The sequence below is a fragment of the Chaetodon trifascialis genome, chromosome 1, assembly GCF_039877785.1.
Source record: "Chaetodon trifascialis isolate fChaTrf1 chromosome 1, fChaTrf1.hap1, whole genome shotgun sequence".
In the NCBI taxonomy this organism is placed as follows: domain Eukaryota; kingdom Metazoa; phylum Chordata; class Actinopteri; order Chaetodontiformes; family Chaetodontidae; genus Chaetodon; species Chaetodon trifascialis.
The window spans coordinates 27030535-27049016 of record NC_092056.1 but is presented as its reverse complement, the minus strand read 5'-3'; the positions used below and the strand labels follow the sequence as shown (position 1 = coordinate 27049016).

The 18482-nt window shown below is 41.0% G+C and overlaps 1 protein-coding gene across 4 annotated transcripts in view; it reads right to left on the bottom strand.

Moving 5' to 3' along the window:
• Nucleotides 1–2704: 2704 nt before the first annotated feature.
• phkb (phosphorylase kinase, beta) overlaps nucleotides 2705–18482 on the bottom strand; it is a 94717-nt gene continuing 78939 nt past the window's right edge. For 2 of the 4 annotated variants that reach the window (XM_070983908.1, XM_070984053.1), the window contains 13 exons: nucleotides 18095–18177; nucleotides 17324–17414; nucleotides 14180–14238; nucleotides 13649–13811; nucleotides 12710–12791; nucleotides 12323–12380; nucleotides 9294–9384; nucleotides 7834–8039; nucleotides 7189–7323; nucleotides 6716–6845; nucleotides 5355–5462; nucleotides 4950–5090; nucleotides 2705–4414 (listed from right to left, as the gene is read on the bottom strand). In XM_070983908.1, coding sequence (XP_070840009.1) covers nucleotides 4277–4414; nucleotides 4950–5090; nucleotides 5355–5462; nucleotides 6716–6845; nucleotides 7189–7323; nucleotides 7834–8039; nucleotides 9294–9384; nucleotides 12323–12380; nucleotides 12710–12791; nucleotides 13649–13811; nucleotides 14180–14238; nucleotides 17324–17414; nucleotides 18095–18177 — 1485 coding nt within the window. In that variant the 3' untranslated portion in view covers nucleotides 2705–4276. Of the gene's footprint in view, nucleotides 4415–4949; nucleotides 5091–5354; nucleotides 5463–6715; nucleotides 6846–7188; nucleotides 7324–7833; nucleotides 8040–9293; nucleotides 9385–11817; nucleotides 11909–12322; nucleotides 12381–12709; nucleotides 12792–13648; nucleotides 13812–14179; nucleotides 14239–17323; nucleotides 17415–18094; nucleotides 18178–18482 lie in introns of all 4 variants that reach the window. The other 2 variants (XM_070983966.1, XM_070984132.1) reach the window with 1 other exon arrangement.

Sequence of the window (18482 nt, the reverse complement as noted above, 5' to 3'; positions counted from 1 at the left end):
GGTGAGACATTTAAACCCAGAAATGTGGGTGTCGTGATGCCGCTGGAAGAAAAATTGGGATCATCAAAGTATTTGGGAACCCGAAGTGTCTGTAAACATTTCATGGCAATCTATCCAACTGTATTTCAATCTGAACCAATGAGGTGAACTGACTGACCAACATTACCATCTCCAGAGCCACGACACTAGCATGGCTAAAAAGTGATGAAAAGGATTTGTCAGAAAGACCACCCACCACACTAAATTCTTGAAAGTAACCACTGACTTGTATACATGATATATGACAAAGACCTGTGGATCAGCTGTATAATTCCTCAGTGGCTGGCTGCCTGCAGACTAAACACATTATAATGGTGCTTTATCTACAGTCTGGCAGTCACTCACATCTCAAATCCAGATAAGACCGAGGGAGGAGGCAGTGGATGTCTTACTATATTATAGCAGGAGGTGTGATAGACGAGGGAAAGCGGTGCTCGCCGCCATGGGAGAAAACTCCTCTGTTCAGCAGTCAATCAGAGCACACCGTATGAGTATGTCATCTGTGATTATGATGCCTAATGGTTATCTCCACGTTGACAACACGCTTCCAGAGAAATATATGCTTGCAGGGCCGTGGGATTTGTGTATATATGACACCATGTGTGTGTCAGACGAGAAAAGAAAGAAGAAAATGAAGAGAGGAGAGATATGTACACATGAAGAATGCTTTCCCACAGCTGCAGTTCATTTATCTCTCATTTTAAGACTTCAGTCCTGTCTGTAATTCTGCTGATTTGCTGACTAAACACATTTTAGTGTCAAGGAGGTGACTCATGTCATCTTATCTTCCCTTTACTCACATCTTTTTTTGTGTATAGCCCCCAAATCTAGTCAAATCTAACCTAACTACCAGTTTTGCAACTGTATTTTTATTTTATTTTTATTGCCACAGTCTTGGCATAAAATATTGTAAGGCCACTGAGGCCTCTGATCTCTGCTCTGCTTACTGCTGATGGTTAATGTTCCTCCTTGTTCGTCCCTGTTCAGCCAGACAGCAGGGCCTCCTGCCAACTCCCACCTGTTTGTTTTTCTCACGACTGACGAGACAAAGCCAGTCTGGCCACTCACCTCGTGTGCCCTTTGGTCAGGAAATATCAAAGCAATGTGAAGCCGAGGTGAGATCTCACCTGTTTTCTGAGTTGAGTTACGGTACATTAATTATGGGCGTAACAGAGGAAATGCTGTTTGCTTTTCCTTTCATTATTTCTTTAAGGATTCATCCATTGATCCGCAGCAGTCACCTTTTTATCCATCACCTCATTTACATATCACATACTGCAGATTTGAAAAGAGCACAAGTCAACTGTGAGGAAGCACTGCAGACACAATAACACAGCTGGCCATGAATATGAATCCACATCATCGGGCTTCCCAAGTATTATCTTCCATTTACTATTCACTGTGATTTATTTTATGAAAAAGTATCACCTCAGATTATCTTGAATAAAATACCCAGACAGTATAAAATTCATTTATTGAACTCTGCTGCACTCTAGTGGAGTGATGCAGTATAAACTCCTAAGCTGCAGGCAAAAAATGTGACCACTCGAACACCAATGAAAATATCCCCAGTCACTGCTTTTTTGTTTTTGTCTTGATTTTTTGTTTTGTATTTTTGCAGCTGGGGAGTGGACACGGGAAATTGAAAATGTCTGATTATAGATGGTCATTTAGCATTGTACTCTCATAAAGCCCCATAAAGACTCGTGAAGGACAGATTTCAAAATAATCATCAAAATCAAAGCAGCACAAGATGAAATATTATTATATTATTCTGCATTCACCAGAATGCAGTTAATAACATCCTTTTTTTATGTCCTAACTGGTGACATCATTGGGGCCAATTTTCTCGAGAGCTACAGAACATTGTCCAAGTGTCTTCACAGTATAAGCAGTGCTCCTCTTAGGTAGTAATCTACCTTTTAGGCTAAAACAGAATAAGAAATAATTCAATTCCAAGGTGTATAAATAGTTAACAACAAATATACAAGACTAAACCAAAACATTTTTTTAAATTCATCTGCCTCCTCTGTGGCTCTTCCTCAATTTTCTTCCCTCTGAAAAAGGTTTTTCTGAGCGTGGAATCAAGGGTCTAAAACCAGAGGGTGTCGTATGCTGTACAGGATGTAAAGCCCCTTGTAGCAAATTGTGATTTGTGATATTGGACTATATAAATAAAATTGACTTGGCTTGACAAGAGATGCACTTTAACAAGACAGGCAAGATCTCCTCTCAGCAGCATGCAAGTTGATTTGAATATATTGAGTGTGAGGCAGAGCTCATTTATCTTCTCCTCTGGCTCTCGCCCACCTCTCCACCTCTCTGCCAGTCAGTCACTGTTGCAGGCGGCACACACAGCCTCATTGGCGTGATGCAGATTGATAAGGGGTTCAGGCAACATAAGTGGGTGTAACTGGCAGGATTCGATACAATGCCAAACACACCCCTCAGGGCTGCTGCAGTCACGCTTCATTTCTGCTGCAGTTTTTGCCAAGAAACAAGAGACTTTGGGCTTCATGTGAAGTAATTATATGTCTGTGTTTCATACTCACATAACTGTAGAATAAAAGGGGAAAGGATGTTCCAGAATCAGTAGCATAATGCTTAACCGTACTCACAAATACAACTCAGAAAGGTGATTCTAAAGGGACGCTGAGGGGAAATGTTTATAGTTTCCATGATTATTTTATTCTTTGAAAGTACAGTTTTGAGTTAAAAATACTTTTTTGAACATTGGTAAACAACACACACACACACACACACACACAGTGACAAAGGTGGGCAGATTCATCACAGTGATGATAGTTAAAGAGGCACGCTTTAAAATAAGTGAGTCTTTTACCATCTCTACCTAAGGATGGCAACAAAACAGCATTTTCTACTGGGACCTCAGTCCCAGGACTTCAGATGAGCAGTCGTCATTGTCATGCAGGGCCCTACTGTGTGAAATAGGCCTCTCAGAAACTATTTTGTAGCCTATAACACTCAGAGAAACCTTCACGATGGTTATGGCAGACAGCGCCTATTCTCATGCAGCAGGCTGTGCATGCATTGAGATAAGAGGACAAAGGGGAAGAAGGAGAAACTCAACAGAGTACAACAAACACCTCACTCTGAAATGGATGCATTTTCAGCTGAATAACAGACTGTGTAATTCACTATTACATGCAAATCTTTTAGTATGTGTAGTGGGTTTCAGACCACCTAATGCCAAAGAGCCACAGACAGTTTAGAAGAGGATAACCAACCACATCAAGATAAAATCTGATGAAGATTCATAAAATTCATCTTGGAAATAATGGCAGACTTAATTGCTTTTCATATCTGATGATATATGACACATTTTTAAGGCCACTGGGAGCCAAATGCATGAATTTGAGAACCACATTTCTCACACTACCACACAGCCTTGAACTGACTAATTGCTGGATAAGAGCTGTAGGTTACTGCTGGTGAGGTATAGTCTGTTACATCTGAGCCCCTGGTTCACTGAGCAGACCTCTTAGCATCATCACTTTTAAACACCTGACAGCCAGGACACACACTATTTAAATGTGATTTCTAAGCAACACTAACAATGAAAGAAAAAAGGTGGACATGTTGGGAAATATGCTGATTCACTTTCTTACAGAGAGACAGATGACAAGATTGATATCACCTCATGTCTGTACGATCAATATGAAGCTAAACTGAACCGAACTCAGGCGACAGAAAGATGAGTAATATGCGTAGAGGTAAAGCAAGAGTCTAGGTGCTGCTGAGTTAAGCCACTGGTGAATGTATGTATCAACCCTTGGAACAAAGTCCAGACCTGCTAATCTGTGGTACCCAGGTAAAGGATGACAGAACAGCTACGTGGCAATGTTAGCTTGTTTTGTGGCTTTCGATATGACAAGCCACCAAAGGTAATTCTATTGAAATCTTAATGTGAATACACCGCATAGATTGGATACTGTATTCTGGCAAAAAAAAAGAGAGAAAGAAGGCTGGTGGATGTATTTTAACCTCTGGAGCAAACTGCAGACTACTTTACGGTAACTTTCTGCTCACAGATTCTACTGTTGTTGATGAAAAAGTCCAGGAAAAATGCAGTTTACAGGAGTGGGAAGAGTCCTGCCAAAGGGAGGATTGGGGAGGTTAGAGGCGATCCTCTGAACACATGTGATGGATGCTCTGTAGTCCTCGCTGAACAATTCAATGACTACACTGCAGCAGTCTGGGATTTAGGGGAGTAAATCTAGCTAACAGAGCATGGGTCATCCTTGCAGGGCTTGACATCCCCTTGCAGCAACTGGACCATAACAGCCTTGGTCAGGTAGCTGGAAGTGCCTCTCTTTCCCATCGGTGGTGTGTTGTAGAATGCCTCCATGTCATCCTGGCAGAGAAATAAATGAAAAATGACCTCTGATAAGATTAGGAGATGTGTTTTCAAGGGCTCAAAAAAATTATTTTAGAATTAGATGCCACAACTCTAATCCCTCAAAAAGTTGGGACACTGTGTAAAACAAAAGTAAAATAGAGTGCACTTGCTAATCCTTTCTGCCAATTGACAGTCCAGTAGATAGAGAATATATTCAATGTTTCATCTCATCAGCTTCATTCATTTTTGTAAATATCTGCTTATTCTAAATTTGATGCAGCAACATGTTTGGATCATTCACAGGTAAACAGGTTCATTGGTAACTGGTGATAGCATCATGATTAGGTATGAAAGAGCCATCCTGGAAAGGCTCAGTCGTTCACAAGTGAGGATGGAGCGAGGTTCACCGCTTTGTGAACACAAAGCTCAACATTGGGGATCACACCAATTCAGAATGGTGATGAGATATTTTGTGGCAGACACTCAGGTCAAACATCAAATGAGAAAATGTTATGAGTTAACCTCACAGCCTCAAGGGAAGCCACTGTACCTGTTTCTCCATGCCTTCAAAGCGGCTGCGATCCCTCTGGAAATCATTAAAGGCTTCCTTCACCAGACCGTCCAGATCCACCTTGTCGCTGAACTCCAGCTCCGGGTTTCTCTCCAGCACAATGGACACCACCATCAGCAGCTACTCACACAGTGGAGACAGGACAAGGCTGTGAGAAACTAAAAACGTAACCGCAACGGGGCATCAATCACTTAATGTCATCACCGCTTGATTCTGGACAAACTGCAGTGCTTGAATAGAGATCTATGATTGATGCCAGAATAAAGAAGCAAAGTCGATATCATATTGAGTAAAAATCCATACACATTTAATTAAGTCAGCTTTATGCGTTTTGAATCTGTTCTATCGCTTCACTCTAGTGGTGTTGTGAATGGCTTTGCTTACCTCTACTATGATTTGTCTGTACTCAGGCAGGACAATGTTCTTCAGCGTGTCCTCCACCAGCAGAGAGAAGTTCATCTCATACATGGTCATGTCAGACAGAGAGGGTTGCTACAGAGAGACAGTAGGAAAAACGTTCTATTTGTTTTAATTCTTTTGTCCTGATGAAGACATCAGGCAGTGGTTGTGAGATCTGCCTCCTCCTGTGCACTGACAACCTGTCTATCATCATGGTACCTGCAGCACGTGTGAAAATAAGTCAATACAGGAGCAATTCTAACTTAAAATAAATGATAAATAAAACTGGATGATTTGTCAGTGTATTTGAAAATGAGTGAGGTAATTGATCATTATCCAATAGAGTGTGAACAGGATTTTTGGAGAACAGCTAATAAGTCGTTGACATCATTTGCTTTTGTAGACCTTAATGTTTTTGAGGACTCTGCACACTAGTCATAGGAAACACTATGTAAACCCAGGGACAAATAGATTTAGCAATGAACAGTCAGGAAATAGGCCACAATTTTGACTTGTCATAGTAGGAAAGGTGCAGGTGTTTCTAATAACATTAAAAATGAATAAGTGGGACGTCTAAGTGGCTGTAATTGACTGCTGACTACAGGGTAAATTATTGAGTGGCTGTCAAACAGGGAGTAGTGAATGAGTGAATGAAGGAATGACTTTGGACATGATCCCAATCAGTCATCACAGCGCTACAATGACCCAGCACGCACAACGCTGGCATCCTGAATGTGAAGCAGCTCAATGGAATTCAGCCATCAATAATTTTCTCATTTCTACCTGTGATTTTCCTACTGTGACATAACAAAATGTCGTCCGTGGAAAATGCAGCCAAGCAGAACATGAATGACTACACTGATCATACATAACGATGATGAGGAAAAATGATTAAAGAACAATTTTGCAGATTTTTGTCAATTAGACCTACACACCAAAAAACACCTTTTACTACCGAAAGACAAATGAATACATGTTCATGTTCAATGGAGACACTTTTAACTTGATCAGTAGCTTGTATTTTACAATCTATAATGTATGTTCATCAGCACAGGTTCCATTCTGCAATTGTGGTATCTGACGCAAACTTGCAGAAAAAAAACTTTTGGCGGCTCCTGTCACTAGTACTTGAACCAACCAATAATAGAGAGCTACACTCTTAATTAGAATTTCTTAAGTATTCTTGGAAAAACAGCAAACACAGAGTCTGTGTCAGCGAGGTGCACATGTACCTGTTAAAAAATAAAAACAGGTTTCTAAAACCCACAGAACACAACACACAGTGTCACATTTAAGGAGCACAGGACAGATTTTTATCATGCAGCTGCGTCAGGAGAGGCAGGTACCTGTGGGAGGTGATTCCCAGCCACCAAAATACCGTTGGGGGTCCTCTCCAGGATCTGCCACACACGATCATAAAAGCCCAGAGGGGTCCTGTTCAGAGAGCCATCGATCTGACGCCTGTTCAGCCAAGACCTGAGGCGAGATTAAAAAAAAGAGAGTGAAACTGCTGAAGAGAGTTGGGTAAATATATGTTGATAGCCTTTGAGCTGGAGGAAATTGTCAATGAGTCAATGTGTGTGAGATCAGATGACATAAGATAACACTTTAATAATTGCCTTTGGGGAAATTGGATGGCGGCAGCAGCAGATAAGAGGATATGGATGTAGACAAGACGGAAGATAAAATAATTAAAACTAAAAAAGATTATACAAGAAGTGAGCGCAGAAGATAAAGGCGCGGTCGCTTCAAAGACAGCTTGAGAATGCAAGACAGATTGAGATGAAAGGGATAGTGTGAAAGTGTGTTTGAAGAGTACCTGCCAGTGTGTTGTGGCTGCAGGACGTCCAGCAGGAGCTGCTTGATGTCGCTGGGGGAGAGTTGGTGGATGTCCTGGGGTGGCATGTCTCCCGCCCGGATCTTCAGCTCATGTTTCATGGCCTGGACGATCCATCTGGCAGTCACAGCACACGCACACACATGCAAATAAAAATGAAACTGAAACAACACTTCAGTTACAAACAGCTAACCTTGTTAGTCTAACTAGGCTGATGTAACAATTATGATACATTTTGATTTTGATAAAAATGATATGAACACATAAATAAACACTTCTTCTCACGCAGTGTCTCAGCTTTCTTGACAGTACTTTCAGACCACACACGTTTGGAGAAATTTGCTTAACCATTTAGCGGCTGAGTGTTTGATGCGGAGTAAAAATCAACATAAATATAAGGTCTCCGTGTCGGGGAATCACACAGTCACATCAGTTTCACAGCTAAGCCTTCCTGATGTTTTGATAGGCTAACAGCAAACTGCAGCCCGAACTGCTGCATTTATTGATTTCTTCATGTTTTGCTGAGTTGTCTGAAAGAATCATAGCAAAGAGCACATACTACACAAGGCCAATCTTGCTTGACTAAATGAAGAGTTACGTCACCTTTGAAACCCAAATTTGTCCTACCCGACTCTGATCTTTAGCATGCCGCTGAACAGCTCAGGGTTGTTGGAGATAATCCATCCAATATGAATGACCAGCTCCTGCTGCAGAACGGCCTCCCGCTCCCCACCGTGACAAGAGCACTTGCTGTAGATGATACCTTTGATCACCCCTGGCGACAGCGGATTGGAGATCACCTCCTCCTCTTGCCCAAATAGACCGAGGGTCACCTGGTAATGACAGCCATTAACACATGTGCACACACAGGAAAAAAGAGCTTTCACTGAACCCACATACAGTTAAAAGGCTCTCTGCAGGGTAGACAAATTTTTGTGGAAGCTTTTGTGAGTATGTGTCTATGCAGGTGTGTGAACGTGTTCACATGTGTAGACTGGCATGTGCACGCAGTACTTCCTCCAAGGTGCAATTCCTACAAGTACCTTTGTTCCATCACTCTAAAATTGACCTCCTCCCCCAGTCACATAAAAGCGAGCGGGAAAAATTACAGATCCCAAGATTACTCGTTTGTATTTTGCTTCTTCTGAAAGCTATCTCATAAAAATTACACCTCACCAATCTTCCTGATGAGAGGACACACTTTTATCCTTGCCTGCAGCAGATGAAACCCAGCACTCAGAAGATGTACCATTCATCCCTACATCTAAACTGATTCTGAGTGAGCCAAGATCAGCCTGGAGATGGAAGCATTTGGAAATGACCAACTCTGAATTCAAGGAGAACATGTTGTTGAATTTTAATATTGACGAGAAATATGCATAATCAAAACTAGAGTCAGAGTTGACTTACATGGGGCGGTGCCTCTCACTTCTTCCAATTGAGCTGTTATTGTAACCAGAGGAACACAGCCGCCTCACATCTTAAATCAGCTTTTCCAATCATGTTGAGAGGAGCATTCCCTCTGGTGAGCAATCTATATGCAGATTCACACCTTGAGCTACTTCAGCATAATGAAATGCCTAAAAGTGTTCAGAAGGCTAAAAATGAGGCAAGATAACTGACACTCTCAAGAGGAGGCTAATCTCTGAATAACACTTGACAGGAAATGATGCACCGAAGCTCATCCAAGCATGAGGGAGTGGCATCAGACAAATCCCTGGGTCGCAATACACCGACCGGCACATGGAGTGTGTCTAGACATGTGGACACGGTGCATATTAGGATTTTGCGCTGGTCACACTGGCAGCCTTGCTACAATTACAGCTTAAATACACACACAACGGAGGTGAGCTGTGATGAGTAATATGAGCATGCAGCTAGCCTATTCATTCCCATAGGATTACAGCATGAGGAGCTGACAAATATTATCTGGTTGACTATCATTTCCAATTTAGTTTCTCTTAATCAGTGAACATTAAAATCATTGTTTCGTCATGCCATTTTCCCAAACATAATCCAAAATCACGTGTACAGAGGGGATAGTTACGGTCAACTACTCAGGCCCTGCTGTCTGTGTGTCCACTTACCTGCTTGCCATGCACTAAAACACTAGTAATACTGGGGGCAAGGCTGTCCACTAGCTTAGTTAAGAGACTGGCAGCAAGACGGACAACAGACCTAGTGGGCAAAAAGACACAAGAACAGTTTTGACATGGTAACAAAGTGAAAGCTAGGACTTTAACAAACTACATATTTTGTTCATTTTTACTACAAGGCTCCATGTTCCTGCATACTGTATGTGATGAATTGTGGTTGAATTTGTAATCAAATGAAATAAATGTAATAAAATATGGAATATGTGGTGAATATATGCTGTGGCCTAATAGCCTATCAGTGCTCGAATATTTTAATCATTAAAAAAATACACATAGTACAAAACTCCCTTTGGCCCCAGGCGTCATTGCTAGTTGCTCACTTTTCTTATTGTAGCATTTCAATGCCTCCAGATTTCCAAGCATCCAAACATCAGAATGAAATGAATAAAAACACACGCAAGTAATTGCTTTTCAGACGACGCCAACAATTTTAACATTACACCTCACTGAGGATAAGAAAAAGCAAAATGTGTTAGTCCCTGTCGTAATTAATGAATGTGATTTATTGAAAGGCCAAATTAGAGGTTGGCTTCCCAGAAAATATTTTAATGTTCACTCATTTCTCTGTTCATTATTCACTACAGTCAGTGCAGCGCTCAAACTGCCTCCTCTTGCCTGCAGGAATCCTATGAGGGAAAAGCAGCATACATAAACTGTGGTTATCTTCACATGGTAGCCCACAGCCAGGGTTGCTTTAGACACACACACACACACACACACACACACACACACACACACACACACACACACACACACACACACACACACACACACGCAGTTGAAGCCACCCTCACAGAAGCAGTGAACAAATAAAATTATTTCATTAATGGGGTCATGAATAACATCAGCTGAAACACAACCTCCTCTTATTATATGCTGAGAACAACTCTTGTTTGGTGTGTGTGTGTGTGTGTGTGTGTGTGTGTGTGTGTGTGTGTGTGTGTGTGTGTGTGTGTGTGTGTGTGTAGTTATTCAGTGCTTAAACCGGCTGAAATAGGAAGGCACATCTTGAGCACAAAGCCTTAATGTTTAGAAGGCATGATGTGGTGTCAGTCCACTGATGCTTTGCTGGGGAACCTATTTCAAGCTTCACTTCCTGGACCATGTTAGGTAAATGAGAAAGTAAATTGAAGTGAGTATTGATGCTATTTTCAAGCACATTGGAAACCACCCTCCAGGCTTTTTTTACTCATTGGTTTAATCAAATTTCTCTATGCTAAAATCCTATTAATGAATAAAACAGCATAATAGAAGTTGCCATGTCAGTCAACCTTGCATACTCAAATCAAAGCATGTACACAGAAAACACTGACCACTAAAAAGGGGAACTAAAGCTCACATGAGAAGTTGTGACAACCACCTACAGTGTCTGGTCAGTTCTTTGTGAGTCAGGCCAGCAGTATACCACAAACAAAATGGAATTTTGGCAGCTTGGTGATTAAAGATAAAAAGAGAAAGGTGGAAACCTGAATATTCAAGACGGGTATTCCAAATGAAACTGGCCCTTTTACCTCTTAGGTAGGAAACCAGATGCTATTATACTGATAAAATTACAAATAGGATCGTGAACATGTTAGTAGAGCTGACAACCAGCGATGTGAAGGACAGTCAACTTTGATTATATTGAGTGTTTCTGGCTTATTTTCACCACTTACACCACTCTTATGGTGAATTTGCAAGTGGCATCTATCGAGCTCCTCCATCTAGCATGGATGCCCTTGATGACACAGACCTGGAGTAGCAGTGAGCGTAAAGGTACCCACTGTGCCATGTCCAACAGCTAAATTCTATTTCATTTGGAGTACAAAGCCAGACTTCTTGCAGTGGGTGACATTACAGTCGGACATTACAGCAGAAACAAGGCTCCAGCCTCTGTGATGGTTAATGGAGAAAAAGCAAACACTGACAACAAGCTCCTGTACACATCTGAGTCAAGGTGACTGCTAGCTTAGCTGAGCTGGCTCTTCCAAACTCATGACTGTGTGAGCATTAGCAGCGTTATTATGCTTCACTTGGTGGTTTAGCCAGAAGCAGCAGTAGCCGATTAACATTTTAGCAAGATACTAAGATACCAGCCCACTACTGCATTACATCACCTGTTACCAGGGTGACTGCTGGTCAGTTAAATATGACTGAGAGACACTAAATTTAACTGTTTAACACCTACGGTGTTTGACTGTACCACTTTGGGAATAGCATTGTTAAGGACTATCAGTATGAACAGTATGAACTAAGTAGAAACTGTTTTGTTGAAGGCTGCATATTTAGCTTAAGTCTTTATTTGAATTTATCATTTAACATTGAATATGGCAAATTCTTGCGTCCTGTTGACACCCTGGTTATGAGGACTCACAAAGCATGATCGCCTGAACCTCACACAGCCCTCCAACTAGCCAGCTAGCTAGCCAGCTCACTGGGAGTAACCATGCAGAGTCCATCTCTGCCTGAACATTACCTGTTTCCCATGCACCAGTATTGTGGTGATGTGAGGAGCTATAGAGCTTGCGAACTTCTTGATAATGACAGCAGCATGGCGCACTGCCAGCCTACAGTTTGGCCAGATTAAATCACAGTTATTTTAAAGTGTCGACAGAAGAAAAGATTTTGCGAGGACGACAAATGGGAACACAACAGGTATGGAGACAAGACATTGGTGGACAGAATAAATTCCAAACCCCTTCTAATTTGTACAAAATTACTCAACTGAGCAATAATCAATAATGACTGACTGATCACTGTTCAATATAATACGAATATGAATACGAAATGAACTGAACATCTTAGAGGACGTCACTGGTCCTGAATGTATCTTTATAGTTGTAATCCTCTCTGTCTGAAAAAAATAATCTGATCTGGACTGATGACAATGGAAGCTCAGCAAATTAAAAGGGCCTAACAGACTGGAAGGCTGCAAACAGTGTGTGCACTGTGAGTGTTTCATGCGTGTGAGAATATCAGACCAAAGCTTCCTGCTGCCAGCTCTTCTGTAGATTCTCTCCAGTTCATCCATCATGTTTTCTGTAATCACAAATATGTTTGTGTTCAGACATTAAAAAACAACATGAAGACATATACAGTCATATCACAATTCATGCCCTGTTCTCTGTAAATCAGACCTACTAATGTAAAGTTACTCAATATTTATAAGCATGATACAACAGCATCCTAAAGACCTGTACTTCTCCACACTACTGACGCAAGAACCAAAAAAAAAAGGTTTTTGTAAGAATAAAATGGACAGAGAATAATGTCATGATGACACTGCCTTTGCATCTTCGCTGCTCTGTTTCATGGAACTAGTGACTCGTTCTTTAAGGTGCTCACTAACGCTAAGTGTGTGTTCTTACCATCTCTGGCAAGGAAGTCTGGTCCTTCTCTCCTAAGAAGGATGCTTGCAAGCTGAGCCTGACTGGCCAAGCAGTCACAGTCCTGGACAATGATACACACACACGCACACACGCACACACGCACACACACACACACACACACACACACACACACACACACACACACACACACACACACATACACAAGTTATTGCACACTGCACATTCTACACACAGCTGCAACATTATCCACTCACAGTAATCACCAACAAGCCGTATTGAAATGATAATTGTTCCACCAAATTGTTTTTCTGCAATTGTGGTAATAATTGCCTTGTTTAAGTTTAATAGCAGCCTCAATGTGGCTAAAATATGGAAAAGAAAGAACATGCATAAATAAATTCAAAATAGACTTCAATGACAAAGGAAACTGCAGGATGTCGTGAAGAGAGTGCGTGAGAGAGTGCGCGTATAAAGCCGGAGATGATGGCTACATTCATTAGAAAAAAGCAGTCTGAATTCCATCCATAAATAAGGAACACTGAGCCAACAAATCACATTTGCAGAAGCTTTGGATTGCTGAGGTTGGGATTTTTCAAACACAAATGATCACTTAAAAGTAAAATATTCAGGTTCAGAGCCAGATTAAAGAAAGCTTTCAATTGTGAGCAGGTTTGGGTACCCCAAACCTGGGCTTGAGGGAAAAAGATCAGATATATTCATAAGCTGTTATCATCAAACAGGGTGACAGGTGACAGATGAGCCTCGACAAGAGTGGGGCATGTCAGTGAGTTCATAGAGGCCATCCTTCTGTTTGCTGAGACGTATGTATTTACATACTTATATTTATTCTTACTTGCTCACACATATCTAATTTGTTAGAAAGAACTGCATTTTAATGTCAGAACGAATCCTAATCGGTATCTGTGGCCCTTTTTCACCTGAGGTCAATCAACTCACGTGGAACTTCTGGATGATCTCCTGGGTGGGCTTGTGCAGCCACTCCTCCACATTGATCTCTGGCTGCTGCTCCAGGTCTGTGGCATTGGGTGTACTCATCTGTCTCTTCACCTTGGAGTGCTTAGGTAGCTCCAGCTCCTCAAAGCTCTTAAACTCTGGGATCCTATGTACATACACACACACACACACACACACAAATTACACAGTGTGTGTTATTTGTATGTGAACAGATCCATATGCAGTCATTTTTATGTTTCTGTTTAGTGCTGTCATTCCTTTCTCATGTTGTTACTTTACACTAAACTGCTTTAGTGATCCTGAAATTTCAAATCAAGTCTCTATGTCAGTTATACTGATGTTTAACACTTATTTATCAGACTGTATACATATACGATCTGAAACATGAATGGGCCGTTGTCCACTACATCATTGAAATCCTTTGCGAGCTTTTTGAAATACCCTGTCAATGGACCAATTCACAGGCCACTGACCTCTGACAAACCAAGCATACAGACTAGAGGAAGCTCTTACTCTGCCTCATTGACACGCAGGAAGTCCAGCTGCTCCACCACAGCTCCAGATATCAGGGTCTAAAAGAAGAAAAACACACATTCTATTATTTGTTCAGCGATTTTTCTCTCAGTGTAGATTCAATTCAATTCAATATACCTTTATTAGTCCCACAAGGGGAAATTCCAAGACACAAGAGATTCCACAGTGATATACATACAGTCTGCATATGTGTGAAGAAATGCATGAGGAAATCATATCTGAAGGCACACTCACGATCACCGAAAGAGAAATAAGACAGAGAGTGAGAAAACAGAGCTGCATAAATCCCTGAGTGGAGGTTTGTCAGGTGATTCAGTATACAAAACAAGTGTTTGAATAATGCAGTTCATAACAAATGACACGTGGAGTAGTAAGGTGTGAATTAAGTTCACTGTTTCAGATTTTACAAATGTGTACAGGAGCAGTAACAAGTGAGCGTCTAACACGGTAAAAGTAAAAGTTTGAGTATTTGAAAAGCTTAGCAGTGTAGGAGTAAAGAGTGCAGTTCAATACAACTTGCTGCTGTGGTCTAAATGTGATATTAGCCATTCCAACTGAAGTCAAAACAAAAATAAGAGGCGTAGGAGAGGAGCAATCCTGCTCCCCATAACAATGAGATGATGAAGAGGAGAAGTGTCTCAAAGCTGTAGGAGTTAGCTGTGAAGTGAATAGCAAATAGGCGAAGGAAGGAACAACTTTAAAGCAAAAAAAAAAAAAAAAAAGGATCACATGAGGAAGTCTCTGCTGAACACCACAAACACTGGCAGAGAAGTTAGGGTTGGAAGACCTGTCATAAGTTTGACAAAGCAGCTGGTTACATTTACCAATGTGAAAATAATTCCAGCTCTACCTCGGCCTTATTTCCCTGCCTTTTGCCATCAAGACCATTGATTTTGTTCACAATCCTGCAACTTAAACGAATACAGTCTACCATGAAAAGGAAGAATTATCTGCAGTAAACTGTATTCACTGCGGATAATTCTTCGTTTTCATGGTTCAAGGTAAATTCATCCCATTCATTCATTCATGCTTAGGCAGTGTCTTCAGATACGACGTGAAGGCATCCGGGAGAATAAAGGATGTGTGAGCATTGCTACAATGAATCAAATGGGCTATTTTAACAAAGATGGTATGTTTTTGTTGACTCAGTATAACGTTGTGAAAGTTTCCCTTCCTTTAAATGTGCATTTACTGATTTTTGACCACTTGGAGGCAGTGAAATCAAGCTGCACACACGACACAGACATACCATCACCTTTTAAATGGATATGAGGACCCTGTTAGCAAATAGTTGGTTATTAACTCATTAACTCACTCAAGTCTTTAGTGAATATGGAGTCCCATGTTCACACTCCTTCAAGCTCTGTTTTTGGTCTCCACCAACTCCCAAGGGATATCTCTAGCTCTTCAGCTGCTAAATGCTCCACTATGTTCACTAGCCTGTCACTAACTTTGTCCGTCTGCCTTTCGGTGCTGGCAGGGAGTGTGCAGTGGGTTTTAAGAGCTAACTGCTGCTGCTGCTGGAAATGAGGTTGATGAAAGCGATGAGACTGAACTGAACAGTAAAGGCTGGTAAATCAAACCTTCGACTTCTAAGATACTAAAATACCTCATAGAGCTGAAGGAAACTGCTGAGTCAGGTGATAATTCTCCGTGGTCTTGTCACTGTGAATGACACCTTTTACATTATGGATAGTCATGATCTATGGTTAATATCAAAGTAACTTAATTAGCAGTCATGAACACAAAATCTGGGTAGAAATATTACAGTGTGAACTTTCCTTTAATTTTTTGTGGTCCTTTGTTTTTAGGTGTGATTCATCACTCATCTGCAGTTACCCTTTCTTCCCCACTTTTGGGAGGCATTGCATTACTGAGGACTCACTGACCCGGGAACTCTGTCTGACCCCTTCTTAATAATACTGCTGAATTAAGCAGGCTGATTGCAGAGCATCTGTGACAATTGCTATGCTTCTTCCATTCATGGACACAAATACGGCATTACCCAGTAATGTAGATTGATTCATTAATTGGCTCTGTGTTGATTCAGGTTTCTCTGCTGTCTTGTCAGCAAGCCAACAGATACATTAGAGGGGTCAACCTCCCATCTATTAATTGACCATTTAATTTATTGTGTTCCCCAATTGTCATTTCAATGTATTTTTAACAAGCCACAAAAGCTTCACCCCAATAGTTTCCATCTCATTTTTAAAACCATCCATGCTCATTTCAGCTTCACCTTTCCCAGGCAAACAAAAACAGTTTGCCTGCCAAACTGAGTCTGACAGACCAAGGTCAAGCACAGATAAACACTGGTACTGCTGCTGAAATAAGATGGGACAACAGACTAAAGGCTGGGAAATTTGTTTTTTTTCCCAAAGAGAGGAATGGAGCCATGCAAAGCAATTTATTGAAAAAACTAACATTAAACCATTGTTTATTTCACAGATGGCTGTAAAATCCATTGTAACAGGAGAGATCAGGTGATAAACTTTCCTCTGACTTGTATGGATTGGGACATCTGTCCCACCCAACGATTACTTAAGTGAACAAACAATGCTCAGCTCGCCCAATCATGATGCTAAGGAATGCTTACTATCATAAATAAAATCAGTACAACTGAAATCTGTTGTCAAGACAACAGTGTAACATCCTTTATGTTTACTTGGCAACAGCGATGTGAGCTGAAAGCTACAGCCCTTTTTGCTGATCCAAAAAAAAAATGGGTTAGACTTTGCTTTAAAGTGCTAGATCTGTACATGTCTCATCTTATTTATCTTCTGGAGGTGGTGCAGCCTCACAGGCTATATTAAATGTTTTAACTCCATTTGCTGAAGATAAAAGTCTGAACTAGGCATTGTTTTGTTATTACAATCATGTTTATCTTATTGCTCTAATTCATCTAGATTTTTGCAGACACTATAAGACAGTATCTCAATAAAATGCTGTAATCATGGAAGATTCACACTTTGTGCTGTGTCACTTTATCAATAAACTAGCTATTGATTGTGAACACATCCAATAGTCATTTAAGGAAATTCCTGAAAATTCGCATCCCTGAAGGAGTGATTAAGAATGACCCAATGAAAGAATCAATACAAGATTTCAACTCGATCGACAAACCTGAAGTCTGTCGACGTGAACTTTGACCCCTCCAATGTTGCCTTTCTTGAACGAGGCCAGCATGTCTAAGACTGGGTTGAAGCGGCTCCCTCTGGTGAGACAGAGATTAAAATGATTCAGTTTGGTGCACAGCAGAGTGAATCTGTCCAACTCTGAGTCAAAACACTGGCGTTAACTAAGATATTCTAAAGAGACCACAGGTATCAAACAAATCATCAGTTTCACAGCTGAAATTGTTCTGAATAAATCTACACATTTCATCCAGACCTCCATTCCTTTATTCAGTCTGCTGTCACCTTTTATACAGGTCATCTTTATAATCAATAGCAAACCAACGACTATTGAGTTGCTTCTATGAGAGCCCATTGACTCATTCCAGATGCTGCAGTGTGGCTGTTTAAGTGTTTGTAGCATATTTAACATATGGCTTCCTGGATAATGGTCAATACTGCTGTAATCAGCCCACCAGCCAGGCTTCAGTGATACAAATGAGAAACATTATCACCCAATCAGCAAGCAAATGCAGTTGCACCTTTGTGTTACAATGAAAAATGGTCCACATAGAAGGGAGGAAAGGAAGAGAGGCAGAGAGAAATGCTGGATTAAAAAATGCACTGACAATCTTGAGCCTGTATCAGACAGAAAAGGAGAGATAGAGGGTGATGCATGGAGAGATATAAGAAGAAAGAATGATTTGAGAAAGCTATCAGAGGACAGGGAGACAGAAAAAAGATAGAAGAGCTATTATTGAATGTGTATATTGTGTATTACTTGATGTTATCCTCTCGGATGAGAACCAGGAAGAGCGGACGTCCCTGCATCTTCCAGCACTGTTTGATGAACTGCAGGGCGTTCTGCACACACACACACACACACACACACACACACACACACACACACACACACACACACACACAATTTCAGGTTGGCCTGGGCATGGTTCAGAGATTTCAGTTTCCACTGTTTCTGAACATAACCTGAATCAGTGTCATTTCTTCAACCTCCAACGACCTCCTCAACTGGAAACTGATCAGAGTTTGAATTCGGGCTGGGCAATATGGCTGAACACTGTATCACGATATAAGTGTTTCATATCGGTCAATATCGATAATTACTGATATTTTTTATTACCTATTTAAAATAAGGACCAGGAGAAAAA